The following is a 12,080-nucleotide window of genomic DNA, read 5'->3' on the forward strand; positions in this document are numbered from 1 at the left end:
TGAAGTTAACATCTGGAGAGACGGAGGATGTGGGGAAGAGGTCGCCATCTTTTAATTAAATGCAGATGTAGCCAACGCCAGGAATTGCCATTGATCTTAAGTAGTGGTTCTCAAATGTGGTTCTGCGACCAGAAGAAACAGTATGGATGGTCCAGGAAGTTGTTAGAAATGCAGATTCCCGGGCATCACCTCAGACCTGTTGAATCAGAAAGTCCAGGTTGAACACAGCAATGTTTTAATGAGCCTTTCTGGGCGAGCCTCATGCATGGAGGGAGCAGCTGAAGAGCCATGAGTCGAGGCCTGCTCCGTAGCTTCATCCTCACAAATGATGAGAATAAAGCCAAGATAACTGACTCAAGATGGCCTCTTCAGTGCTCCTTGTGTGTGCTGCCGCCACGCCTGCCTCCCTCTAAAACAGCAATCAGGTTTGCCATCTGTGTTCCATACGTTGTCGGCAATAATTGCCAAGCAAATAAATCCACTGTAGAAATTAAGTCAATTTTTGCAAAATCAAGACTAAAGCCTAAAACTTCAGGTGTGCAAGCAATTTGAAACTTGGATTTGGAGCATTTCCTATAGTATCTAAGGAGCCAGTTTCCAGATCATTTCTATAAGTCTGTCCAGTGCAAAACATGGCCGGCTTAGGCCCAGCTCAACTTCACAGTGTTAGCAATACATCCTTTTTTTCCTTCCCAGACATTTTCATCTAGATTTGGTCTAGTCTAGACTTAGGTCACAGTCTTGTCATTGTGCAGTTTCCTGATAAGTTTCATCTATGTTGGAGAGCCATATGCTTACTGAATATCCCATAGTTCTGTCTTTCAAATTATTTTCATCTTAACTCTCTTGCTCGCTCCCTTTTTCTCTTCTGAAAAGTTACATGTCGTCCTGTGAAATTCTTGCTCGGGTCTTGACAGCATGGCTTAGGATAAGAGAGAATCAGCAAGGTAACAACACGCTACGGTGGGCGAAAGTGGGTCAGGCCTATCACTGTCGGAAGGACTTCGGAGGACTTCGGAAGGACTTCGGAAGGACTTCGGAGGACTTCGGAAGGACTTCGGAGGACTTCGGAGGTGTTTCCTGAGCTTGTCTATGACCACACTGCATCTTTCACTGCAGGATTCTATTCTCTCTTATGGCTCCCACCAGATTTCTAGCTGACCAGTTTCTTGCAGGGCTCACTTGGATCATACAAAATGCCCCACTCTATTCTAACCCACCCAGCGCATCATTAAACACCAAGTCCTTTCTGAGCCTGGCATCTCAGAGGCTCCATCTTTGAGCCTGTTGCCACCCTCAGGAAGTCAAATGTCTCTGATCTTGCTGGTCGCTACGTTTTTGAAAGAGAGAATGTTGTGTTTGTTTGCTTTCCTTGTCTGAGATGGATATATCCTTCGGTTCTGCTGCGTCCAACCACGAGCTCTCTTCCTTCCTTGTCTTGTCTTGGTTCACCCCAACCCATGTCTTCATAAGAAGTGACAGCAGGAACCTAACACAACTCCATTTTCTCTTGCCATGAGTCTGTGTATCTTTTTATTTTACCTTCTCTGCTGTGGCTGCTGTGAGCATGGGTTTTTCCATCTTTAAAAGTTACTTTAGATGGAATGCTCATCCTAAATCCTGTACACAGACACAATACAGATCTGAAAGAGTGTAAACATGTGCATCTACCCTAAGGTTAAAGCTAGTCTTTTCCACCAGTGACTCCAGTATGATGCCTTATAGCCCTTGATGCTAGACCTAACCCTTGGCTTTTGTTCTGTAGGTTAAGTAAATTCATGATGAGACTCTCAGTGTCATTAATAAAACATGTATTTTGTGAGCCATGAGTTTTCTAATCTTACCCATTGTAAAAAAAAAAAAAAAAAAAAAAAAAAAAGGATTGTCATAAATCTGACACTTTCTTAAAGATGAAGCTGAACTGTTAAACCAACCACCTGATGATGGACTGTGACATCGCACGTACTAGTGGGTGCGAGGTGCGTCCCACAGACTTCTCTGCTTCTCTATGACAGCAATGATCATGTCTAGCTTTCACTTAGGCTCCATAGGAAAGACGAGTAATTAATTCACTTGGTGTTATGGTTCCTGAATACTCAGAGCAATACAACCCAGGATGGAATTATTTTTCTCTGACCGAGAAAGCTCAAAGCATACCCACGTCTAAGGTCAGAACCTGAACCTTCTGGCAGAGGTGGATTGGGTGAGCTGCCCTCCTCTCTATGTCAGGATGCAGAACCTTGGCCAGGATGGTCCTGAGTGTTGCCATCCTTAAAGCTGGAAGTACACAAATGTAGATTATCATTCACGGTGTCTCCTTTTCTCCCAGGACTATCAAAAATAAAGTCACATGATACATATTGAAGCTGATTTGGAAACAATGTGTTTAAACATGGTGCAGAGTTGCTTCACCATTGCAGTTTCAGCAAGAACTTGACCCGGTTGGGGGAGCAGTTCCTGACTTAAAATCCATATTTTTGGCTATGTGTCTATGAGGCGTTGCATAATAATTTCAAACCTAGGCTTCTTTATCTCCATAATGGAAATTATGAAGAGGTTTTTAGGTATTTTATGACACAAAGTGAATAGAGGATATACGTAAAATCACCTGAACTTATAGGCTTGGGAGATGGTTTAGCAGGTAGGAAAGCTTATTGCAGAAGTGTCAGAGCCTCAGTTTAGATCACCAGTACCCACATCAAATGAGTGTGGTGATGTCAGCCTGTGGTCCCAGGCTATGGAGGGTGGACACAGGAGGATCCCTTGGGCTTGTTGATTGCCAGCCTAGCTCCCAGCTCAGTGAGAGATCCTGTCTCAGGAGAATAAAGTGGAGAGTGATACAATAGTATCCTCCTTTAACCTCTGTATACATGCACAAATACACAGTGTGTGCTCATACACACACACACACACACACACACACACACACACACAAACACACACACACACACACACACACACACACACTCTAACCCAGTCTAAGATTTCAGGGCATAGTTTTCTTCCCATATCATCCTGAGAATAGCATACGGGCTCCTCTCCCCTGCTGCACCCTTACTCTGCTATAGGGATGTCATTTGATTGCCAGAAACGTGGCAGACAACTTGATATTCTAAAAACACACTGGGCTTGGAAATACTCCCATGACCACTCCTGTCTATCACCCAGGTCTGGTCCTTACCCTTCAAATCTCTCTCTAAAAGGAAAACTACAGTGGTCGGTGTGAAGTTTACCCTCTCTAGGAAGGAAACTGTCCTTCTGAGTTCTCATTTGCAAGCCTTTGCGCCCATGCTGTTATGACTCCCTCATCCTTGCCTGACTCTCATTTGCACTACACAGACTTTCCCATGCCCAGGATCTAGGCTGCAGTTCCTGCATATTCCTTCTTTATCACTGAAATGGCTTGTTTTCTTGCTCGCTTCCTCTTGTGCTGTTTATTCCACATTAATGTGGAGCATGTGGTCCTATCGAGCATGTGTGTCCATACTGTCCCATGAGCAAAGAACTAGGGAGAGCACAGGTTTGTGTTTTCCCTCATTCTTCATATGTGCTTCTTGGCATTCTTTGCACCGTCTCTTTCTAGTAGAAACTTCTTGCCTCTGTCATTTATCTGCTTCAAGAGTAGGCATGTAGCACTGCCATGCTTCTGGCCACTGTTGAATCAAAGAGTGAAAAAAGAAACTGAATCCAGCCTTTGGAATCGGTTGCTTCCTTGCCAGCCAAGCCACAGAGCCAACTGGGGACATTTCCACCCAAGCCTTCCAGGACTTTGCTTGTAATAGTTTTTCAGTCCTTACACTGAACTAAGTAAACAGAGTCTGTGTGCAGGCTTGCGATTTGAAAATGTATCTGAGTATAACTTTGGCAGGGATGCAGGGAGCATAGGGAGTGGTGATCTTTCCCCAAGTGTTAGTGGATTACAGGGTGAAGAAGTGAGTCGCCATGCAAATCAACTGAACTTACCTCATCGCTGAGCACACTCCACTCATATATGTTGACAGGCCCAGCTTATTTTTAATTTTCCAGCTTCATAATAAAACATGCATAAAAGTAGGAATAGAGACTTTGACAGGAAAGAAGAAATGTGTGTAATTCCAGCCTTCAGAGTGACTCCATACTAATTCCTTCTAAATGGAGTGAGGCAATACGTTTTCAAAAGAATTTTGGTAGAGCAATTTATGTGATGTGTGAGTGTAGTCACAAATCAGTGCGCCTTTTATGAGCCAAACACATCAGAATGTATATACTACCACGAGTGCAGTTCCTCAAAGAGATTCTGTTGGCCACTCCAAGTTTTTTCCACTGATGCTGCCATTTACCGGACAGATTTTTGCAAGCCTTCATTTGGAATGACTTTTTCAGAGTCTGTCTGAAAGTCACACACATACACAAATGAAAATGCCTCCCCAAATCATAAAGCAATGAGATAATGCTGTTTCTAATGGCTTTACCTACCTTTTCATTACCATGTTTGACTCTTTGCCACTTTGAGTACTTCCCCAAATCATGCGAGTAGTGGTGCCATTACTGAGGTGACCTCATGAGGAAGTGACAAAGCACTGACAGACCCTTTAGCACCCTTCTCAGCTAATGCTCTCTCTCTGAGAAGCAGCTGAGTCTGACAGAGCTTCCCACAGTTGGCTTTTCATTTCACTTTGTACTTCACAAGCCGAGTGTCAGTTTGGAGTCTGAGTAAAGTCTCTTTCAGTTCCTTGGATTCATCCAAAGAAGAGGTCCAAGATGTCACCAGCAGCTTCCAGACAGCCTGCCTGGCTCTCCAGGCTCTCCAGGCTGAAATCTGAATATTGTCCTTCTTGTAGCAACTTTTTGTCCCCAATTGGAAGAGCTAAATTAATCCATTTTATTTCTTTTTTTTTTTTTTCTTTCTGTCCAACTCCCATCTCCGCTCCTAAACTTCAGGAAGATTCTTTTCAAGTGGGCAATGGACATGCCAGCATGACTATGAAGAGAAAGTAAAAACGCAATGGAATCTGAACTGGTATTATTTCAGTCGGTTGGCAATACTCCAGTAAAGAGCCCAGCTCTTCAGAGATATGGGCTGTAGATGAGAAGGGCTTCAATACAAACAAAAGCCCCCAGGAGACCTCCAGGAAAGGTGGTCCCATGGCAGCAGCTTGCAGGGGAGGCGATGACGATGCTGTGTCCTTACAAACTTTTAAGGGATGAAGCCCTGAGATCCTGAAGCAATGGTGGGTTTCCACCTTCCTAATGCTGTGACCCTTTAATATAGTCCCTGATGTTGCAGTGATCGCCCAACCATAAAAAGTATTTTCGTTGCCACCTCATAACTGTAATTTTGCTACTATTATGAATTGTAATGTCAGTATTTTTGGAGCTAGAGGTTTTTGGCCCACAGGTGGAGAACTACTGTGATGTGAAGGGTCCAAATGTGATCCACAGTAACTGAAATCTCATGTGAAGGTTAAATGCTGAACTGATCTTTCTGGAGACCTGAAACATATTTTTCACTTAGGGAGTGGCCTGGTCTGGTTGGACTGAGTAGGGGCAGCTCGCTTGCAGCTAAGCTGCCGCTCTGGCCGAGAGGGAGGAACTTTGGGGTCTTTTTCTGGGCTTGCCCTCGGCATGGCTTCCTGCCATCCCCTTTACCCACACCAGTCATAAGAAAGCGAGACTCTTCCGTCCTCCAGTTGTAAAGGGGAGGAAACATAATCCGTACCTTGTAACATTAAGTTGACAAAGGTTTTTCTTTCTCTAATACTGGAGACTGCGAAACAAAAATCGTGACTTGCCAGTAGTTTAATTGTTAAATTTAAAAAATGTGTTGCTGTTGTGGTATGACTTTCAGATGATCGTAATACATTCTTAGAATTTTGTTGTATTGATATTTTTGTCTTAAAATACAAATGAAGTCAACAGTCTTGGCAGGAGGCACCAATTAAAAAGTATAGGAGGGTAGTGGTGGTATGTAGTATTTAAAACCCCATTCCTTTCTGCATGTGCCTTCTAAGGTCCAAATGTAAATGCATTGCAGGTCAGGCCTGAGCAGAGCAGCCTAGGAGGGATCTGCTAAGCTCGGGTGCACAACTTAGTAGGTACAATGAACATCTGCCATTCCACCATGGTTACTGGGAATGTGGACCCATGTAGCTGAGCCAAGGCTTTGAAGATTTTTAAAGAAAAGCCCAAAATAAAAAATTTTGTGTGAAATCATCCAAGGTCTACAAGTTGGCAACTCCTTTGTTGGGCTTTTTTTTTTTTCCAGACAGTCTTGTTTTTAGAAATCAAACAAACAAATCCCACTCATGGGACAAGCATGTCCTTGGCTCATAGGTCTCTAATACGTACCCCTTATAGCTGGAGGTCCTGTTAGGGAATATTTCTCATCAGTTGCAGGAGGGCAGGGGACCTCTAGATTTCCAAGCTGGGCGGATGGGTGGAAAAAGGTTGGAGAGTAGGAAAGAAAAATCAAACAAAGTCCAGCTCACTTTCTTATCTTGTGCCATCACCTGAAGCAGCTGCCTAGACAGGCCTCAACATCCATCATCCCCAGCATCTCAAGAGGGACGTTGATGCCCAGTGGAAAGGCTCTTGAGTAAGGGAGAGAACCAACAATGGCCAGGGGGACAAGTGAAAAGAAACTGCTGTAAATGTGACCAGGATTGATAAATGATGGGGATTTCCACACGTTAAAAGTGACGATATAAATGCACTCAAGGTGACAGAGAGAGAGAGAGAGAGGAGAGAGAAGGGAGGGAGAGAAAAAAGAAAGGGAGAGAGAAGGAGGGAGGAAGGGAGAGGGAGGGAGAGAAGGAGGGAGGGAGAAAGGGAGGGAGGGAGAGAGGGAGGGAAGGGAGGGGGAGCAGAGAGAGAAACAGTGAAATCACACAAAATGAACAGGTTACAGACAAAACAAGCTTCCTTAAAGGAGGTGTCTCTGTAAGTAGCAAAGGAATGCTCCAGATGCTGAGTCCTCTTGTCTTCTGGCCCTACCCTCCAAGGGCAAATACAAAGGTTTTATTTCTGCTTTGATGTGACTGTTCATATTATCCTCTAGTCACATTCTGCTACCATGGCTATTCAGTGACTACTTGTTAATTGCGTTGCCTAAGGCATATTCATCTGCAATTTGTATTTAGTCTTGTATTTCTGTGCATTTAAAGAGCTGCTTAGTTCCCAGTTCCAGTATCTGCCTTTCTTCCTTGTTTCTTTGTATTTCTGTGTTCTCTGTAATGCTGGTACATCACTGTCCTATTCTGGAAAATCTTATTATAAAATTGTATAATTTTATATTTTACTCCTGGTGGTACCTTGGAGTACAGTTATCCTCTGTCAGCTCTCAGATACTGAAAAAAAAAAAAAAAGATTCCGGTTCCTGCAGCGTATCTGTCTTATTACACAAACTGCCCCCAAGTGAGTATTGTGAATGACTCATGTCTGGCTCTTTTGACTTGGTCATGAAGGTGTGCCTTGCTCAGCGTGAGGATTACTGCACTATCTCAAACCTCTTACTGATTTCATTCTCCTTCCCTTGCCACAGGCTTGTATCACTTTAGGCCGTTTTAATTGCAGCAGATTTAGTCAGTCCAAGAGAGGATTGGGTGCTCCTTGCAGGTCGGACCTGGTTACGACACCCAGTGTCACCACAGTATTTCTCACTAAAGCCCTGGAAATGGCCTATGGATCCTCACGGTTCTGCCGACTGGGGGCAAAGAGTGTCAGTTAGAACGAAGGCTGTTTCCTGGTGAGCCGAAACCACGCTCGGGGTTGTCTCAGAACCTGTGAGGGTGTGGAAGAGTAGGTGCCAAGGGTGTGTGTTTCCCTCTGAAAAGCTCCATGAGAATGACACGGAAGGTGCTGGGCTTTCACATCGAAGCACTTTGTTTCAGAACTACTTTTTAGGTTTTTGTCAAAAATGAGATGTCTGGTTTTACACTGTATTTTTACAAACTCATTTATTTTTATTTTTCTTTAAAACTGTGATTTCAGAAGAACTGTATCCATATATCATAAACAGATCATTTCATTTGTGTTTGGAACAACACCCTGTGCCCAGGTGGCCCTGCATTGTAATTAAGACTGAGGGATAAATATATGTCCAACGGGAAGAGGAGGCTCGGAAAATTAAATTAGGGCATAGGTTTGAGGTGCGACTTTTTTCTGTAGCATCCCTATGACACGTCATGACTTAAGGAGGAGAATGGATCAAAATGGCGTGCTTAGAATAAGAGTGTCCTTCTGAGAAAGCAAGCCACCTAGCCAGGAATGATGGCACATGCTTGTAATCTTAAGAAGCAGAGGCAGGAGAATTCTTGTAAGTTAGAGACCCATGTGGTCCATATAGTCCAGGCCAGCCAGGGCTCCATAGCATGCCCTTGTCTCAATAATTCAAATTTAAAAGCCCCGCTTATGCTCCTGGCCTCATATGAAGAAGCTGATTATCATCTGCCTAGATGTGCCTTCACTGTCCGGTAAGCTTCGCGACAGGATCAAAAGAGCAAGACGTGAACCGTTTATGTAGATACGCAAGACAATTTGTGTGATAAGAGAGACACACTGCAGGAAATGGAATCTTTTTTTCTTTCTTTTTTTTTTTTTCAGTGTCTGAGAGCTGACAGAGGATAATTGCACTCCAAGGCACCACCAGGAAGATCTCTATTTCTGTTCTTGGCATGTGTAGGTACCACTGTCGTGGCTGATGGTGATGATGATAAGTGATGGGGAAATGGAGTGGGAAGTGATGTATCTCATTCTGACAGATGTAAAGGATTGCCGCAGGCATCCCCGAGGCAAGTGCTGACTGAGGACATTCTGCTGCCTGCATCAGGTCACTCCGGCACTGTCAGAATGCTGCTTAAGGCAGAGGGCATTGCAACAACTTAATTGCCCCACCTCCTTCCTTGTCTCCCTCCCCTCCCTTGTTGAACTTGAGTCTCACACGGCAAATTCTATAATAGCCTTTGCTTTTGACTAGTTGATATCAGTCTTGTACCTGTGTGATCACCATGACGGTGTAGTAGTCATTGGTTTGTACACAACTACCAAGGATATAACCACAGAAAATGCCTGAAGAGTTTCCCTTAACAGTTCCTTGGAGATTGTCTGTCCATAAAGTTCAAACGTTCACTCAAGGGTATGGTCTTTGTTGAAAACTAACATTTATCATAGGGGGAAACTCTGACCCTGGGTACTGCCCTGGAGAAGATAAGTGCAAAATAAGTAAAGCGAAGGATTATGGGTGCTCCCTGGGGAGTGGTGCTGAGTAGGAGCTGTGCTCTTGGCTTTTTGGAAATCTTGGCTTTGGGAAGAGGAACTGTGCCTCAGGGCAATGCTATTACCGAATTACCTTTTCGTATTTTATTTGTTCAAATAGAGATAATGATTCTAGTTATAAATAACTGACCTCCAGCCTTTCTTTTCTGCTTCTTCCCTACCCAGGAAATTATAAGTATTTGACCTTACTCAAAATGTACAAAGAAGAATAATGGAAGCCCCTGAATACCTTGATTTGGATGAAATTGACTTTAGTGATGACATTTCTGTAAGTATTCGCACTTAGAAGCAATGTTTGCTCAGTGTTCTGCCTTCATGCTTATGAGCCACTTGCTTTGCATCATCTGTATTCCCACAGCTCTTACAACTACTTTTATGAACCGAAAACAAGCTGAGTAACAGGCTGGGTGTGAGTCTCTCTGTGCTTAAAAGGGGATGATGGCCAATTGCGTATGAGCTGTGGGTGAAGGGATGCAGGACATTCAGCCTTGCTTAGCATTTTGTTCCTAATCTGTTCCAAGGTTGTTTTAAAATCATAGATGAGTCTATTTGTAAGGCCTCAGCACGTGTACATAATTTAACCTATGAATGTTCATTTCCAGTGCCCTTCTACGACTAGATTACAAGTAGCATTCTCTCGAGTGCACAAGAGCATAGACCAAAGCCAAGCTGACACTTAATTGATGTAAAATAAAGGGAGGGGGCTGGAGAGGTGGCTAAACAGTTAAAGTACTGTAAATTAAAGTAAGTAATGCTCTTCCAGAGGATCTGGGTTCAATACCCAGCACCCATATCAGGTGGCTTACAACTGCTTGTAGCTCCAGGGGAATCCATCTCTTCTTCTGGCCTCTGTGGGCACTGCACTTACGTGCATATATGCATGCACACACACACACACACGTACACAAAATGAAAATAAATGTTAAAATAAAGGGATATTTGCCAGTCATTGAAAGCATCAAAACACAGACTGGCCACCTAGGAATGTTGACAAGTCATGTGTTGATAAAGACCAGAGCAGCCAGTCTCTGAGGTCCTAACACTCTACAGCACTCTTGCCCTGCGTCTCCTCCACTCACTAAGGCTTCTGTGCAAATTGCGCACATGCCACTCACCTAGAGCTGCACGTGGTTCATTCCAGGCCATACAGCCACCTCTATCATCCAGCTCCATGCTAGTGCTATCACCCCAGGAGCTCACAGCTTCTGACTTCATTTTCTTTTAAATCTCTCAGGGCCTGGAGCTTTGGGTCACCACTGCATGTTGCCCCCATACAGTGGGCTTACTCTCACATGCATCTGGCTAGAGGTCTACTGCTCACCATGCATAACAGGCATACTGCACATGACAGATTACAGGGATAGATATGATAAATCACCTCTCTCATACAACCTGGGATCTCTGGCTTTGAACTAGAAAAATATCACTTCATTATTCAGCCTTCAGTAGCTTCTAGCTAATTTTTATTGGTCGTTTATTCAGACTAATGTGACGTAAGAGTGCTCTTTCCTGTGGGGTGTGTGTGTGTGTGTGTGTGTGTGTGTGAGAGAGAGAGAGAGAGAGAGAGAGAGAGAGAGAGAGAGAGAGAGAGAGAGAGAGAGAGAGAGAGAGAGAGACTGTGCTTGACTTGGGAAAGTCTTCAGAATGTGGTTCTTATGTGACTCTTCCTCTCAAGGTATTTGGATTTAAATAAAAGTCCAAAAAGTAAGAGACGGCGTAGAGATTTGTTCGAAAGTTGCAAGTTGTAGAAAGATTGCGTCATCTCTAAGCTTGGCGGTAGCTCTTTAGGTTTGATGGCAAAGATGTAGTTTGAGTGGTGGGTTTTTTGTGTTATTAATTTTGGTTTTATCCAGAGCAATTGCTTGTTTATTCATTTGTCTAGTTTCCTTGCTGGGAACAGAACTCACTGAATTGTGCATTCTAGGAATGTGTTCTACCACTCAATTGTATCCCCAACTCTTGGTTTTGTTAGACAGAGTGTTACTATGTAGCCCAGGCTAGCCTTGAGTTTATGATCTTCTGCCTCAAAGGCAAGCATGACAAAACCTGCCATGTTGTGCTTTAAGGATAAAACAGGCTTTGAAGGCAACCAGCTCAGACTCCTGGCTTCTTCTGTCCTTCATTAGCTGGATGATTTGAAGCACATTAATTTCTCTTTCCTGAGATGCTCGTCTAACTTATTAACATTGTTTTAAGGTTTGGGTGAAATGATAATATATGTGAAACACTTAGCTTGGCACACAGTAAGTTATTCTTTAAAATAGTAGCTTTTGTTATTGTTTCAATGAATAATACAATAATATTTATCTGACCAATAGAGGAGAAAGAACTCGAGGGAAAAGACCAGGCATGGTGTCAAGATTTTCTTTTAAGTACAACAGAGCAGTTATATTTACAGAAGAATCAGCTGGCAGCAGCCCATAATTTTGATGAATTAGGAAGCTCGACTTGAAAGATAAAATGTATTAAACAATAACTAGAGCTGTTTAGCAAATTGGTTTACAGGATCATGCAATGGTTGAGCCTCTCTAACTTGACCACTCTGAGCCATAAATTTGAATGTCCATCAGTAAGAATGTACCTTCACCCCAAAGCTCCCTTTTAAGTAGGCTCTAATGTTTGGATCTTCAGCCTGTATTAAAACTTAAGCCAGGTTTGAATTGCATAGCATAAGTGAAACAATAATAGAAAATAATTATTACCTATGGGCCAGGCAACATCTTGTTTCATCCTCACACAGATCCTATGGAGAAGGTGCTGTAGTCACCTTCCTTTGACCAGTGAAAGATACTGAAGCATTGAGAACTTACCTGTTGCCAAGGGTCACA

General features: G+C 43.3%; 1 protein-coding gene across 1 annotated transcript in view; it reads left to right on the plus strand.

Moving 5' to 3' along the window:
* Sncaip (synuclein alpha interacting protein) overlaps nt 1-12,080 on the plus strand; it is a 123,540-nt gene that overhangs the window by 61,428 nt on the left and 50,032 nt on the right. The window contains exon 2 of the mRNA XM_051163212.1: nt 9,418-9,520. Within this exon, the coding sequence (XP_051019169.1) occupies nt 9,464-9,520 (57 nt within the window). The 5' untranslated portion in view covers nt 9,418-9,463. The remainder of the gene's footprint in view (nt 1-9,417; nt 9,521-12,080) is intronic.

This window comes from Acomys russatus, chromosome 20 (assembly GCF_903995435.1).
Source record: "Acomys russatus chromosome 20, mAcoRus1.1, whole genome shotgun sequence".
Lineage (NCBI taxonomy): Eukaryota > Metazoa > Chordata > Mammalia > Rodentia > Muridae > Acomys > Acomys russatus.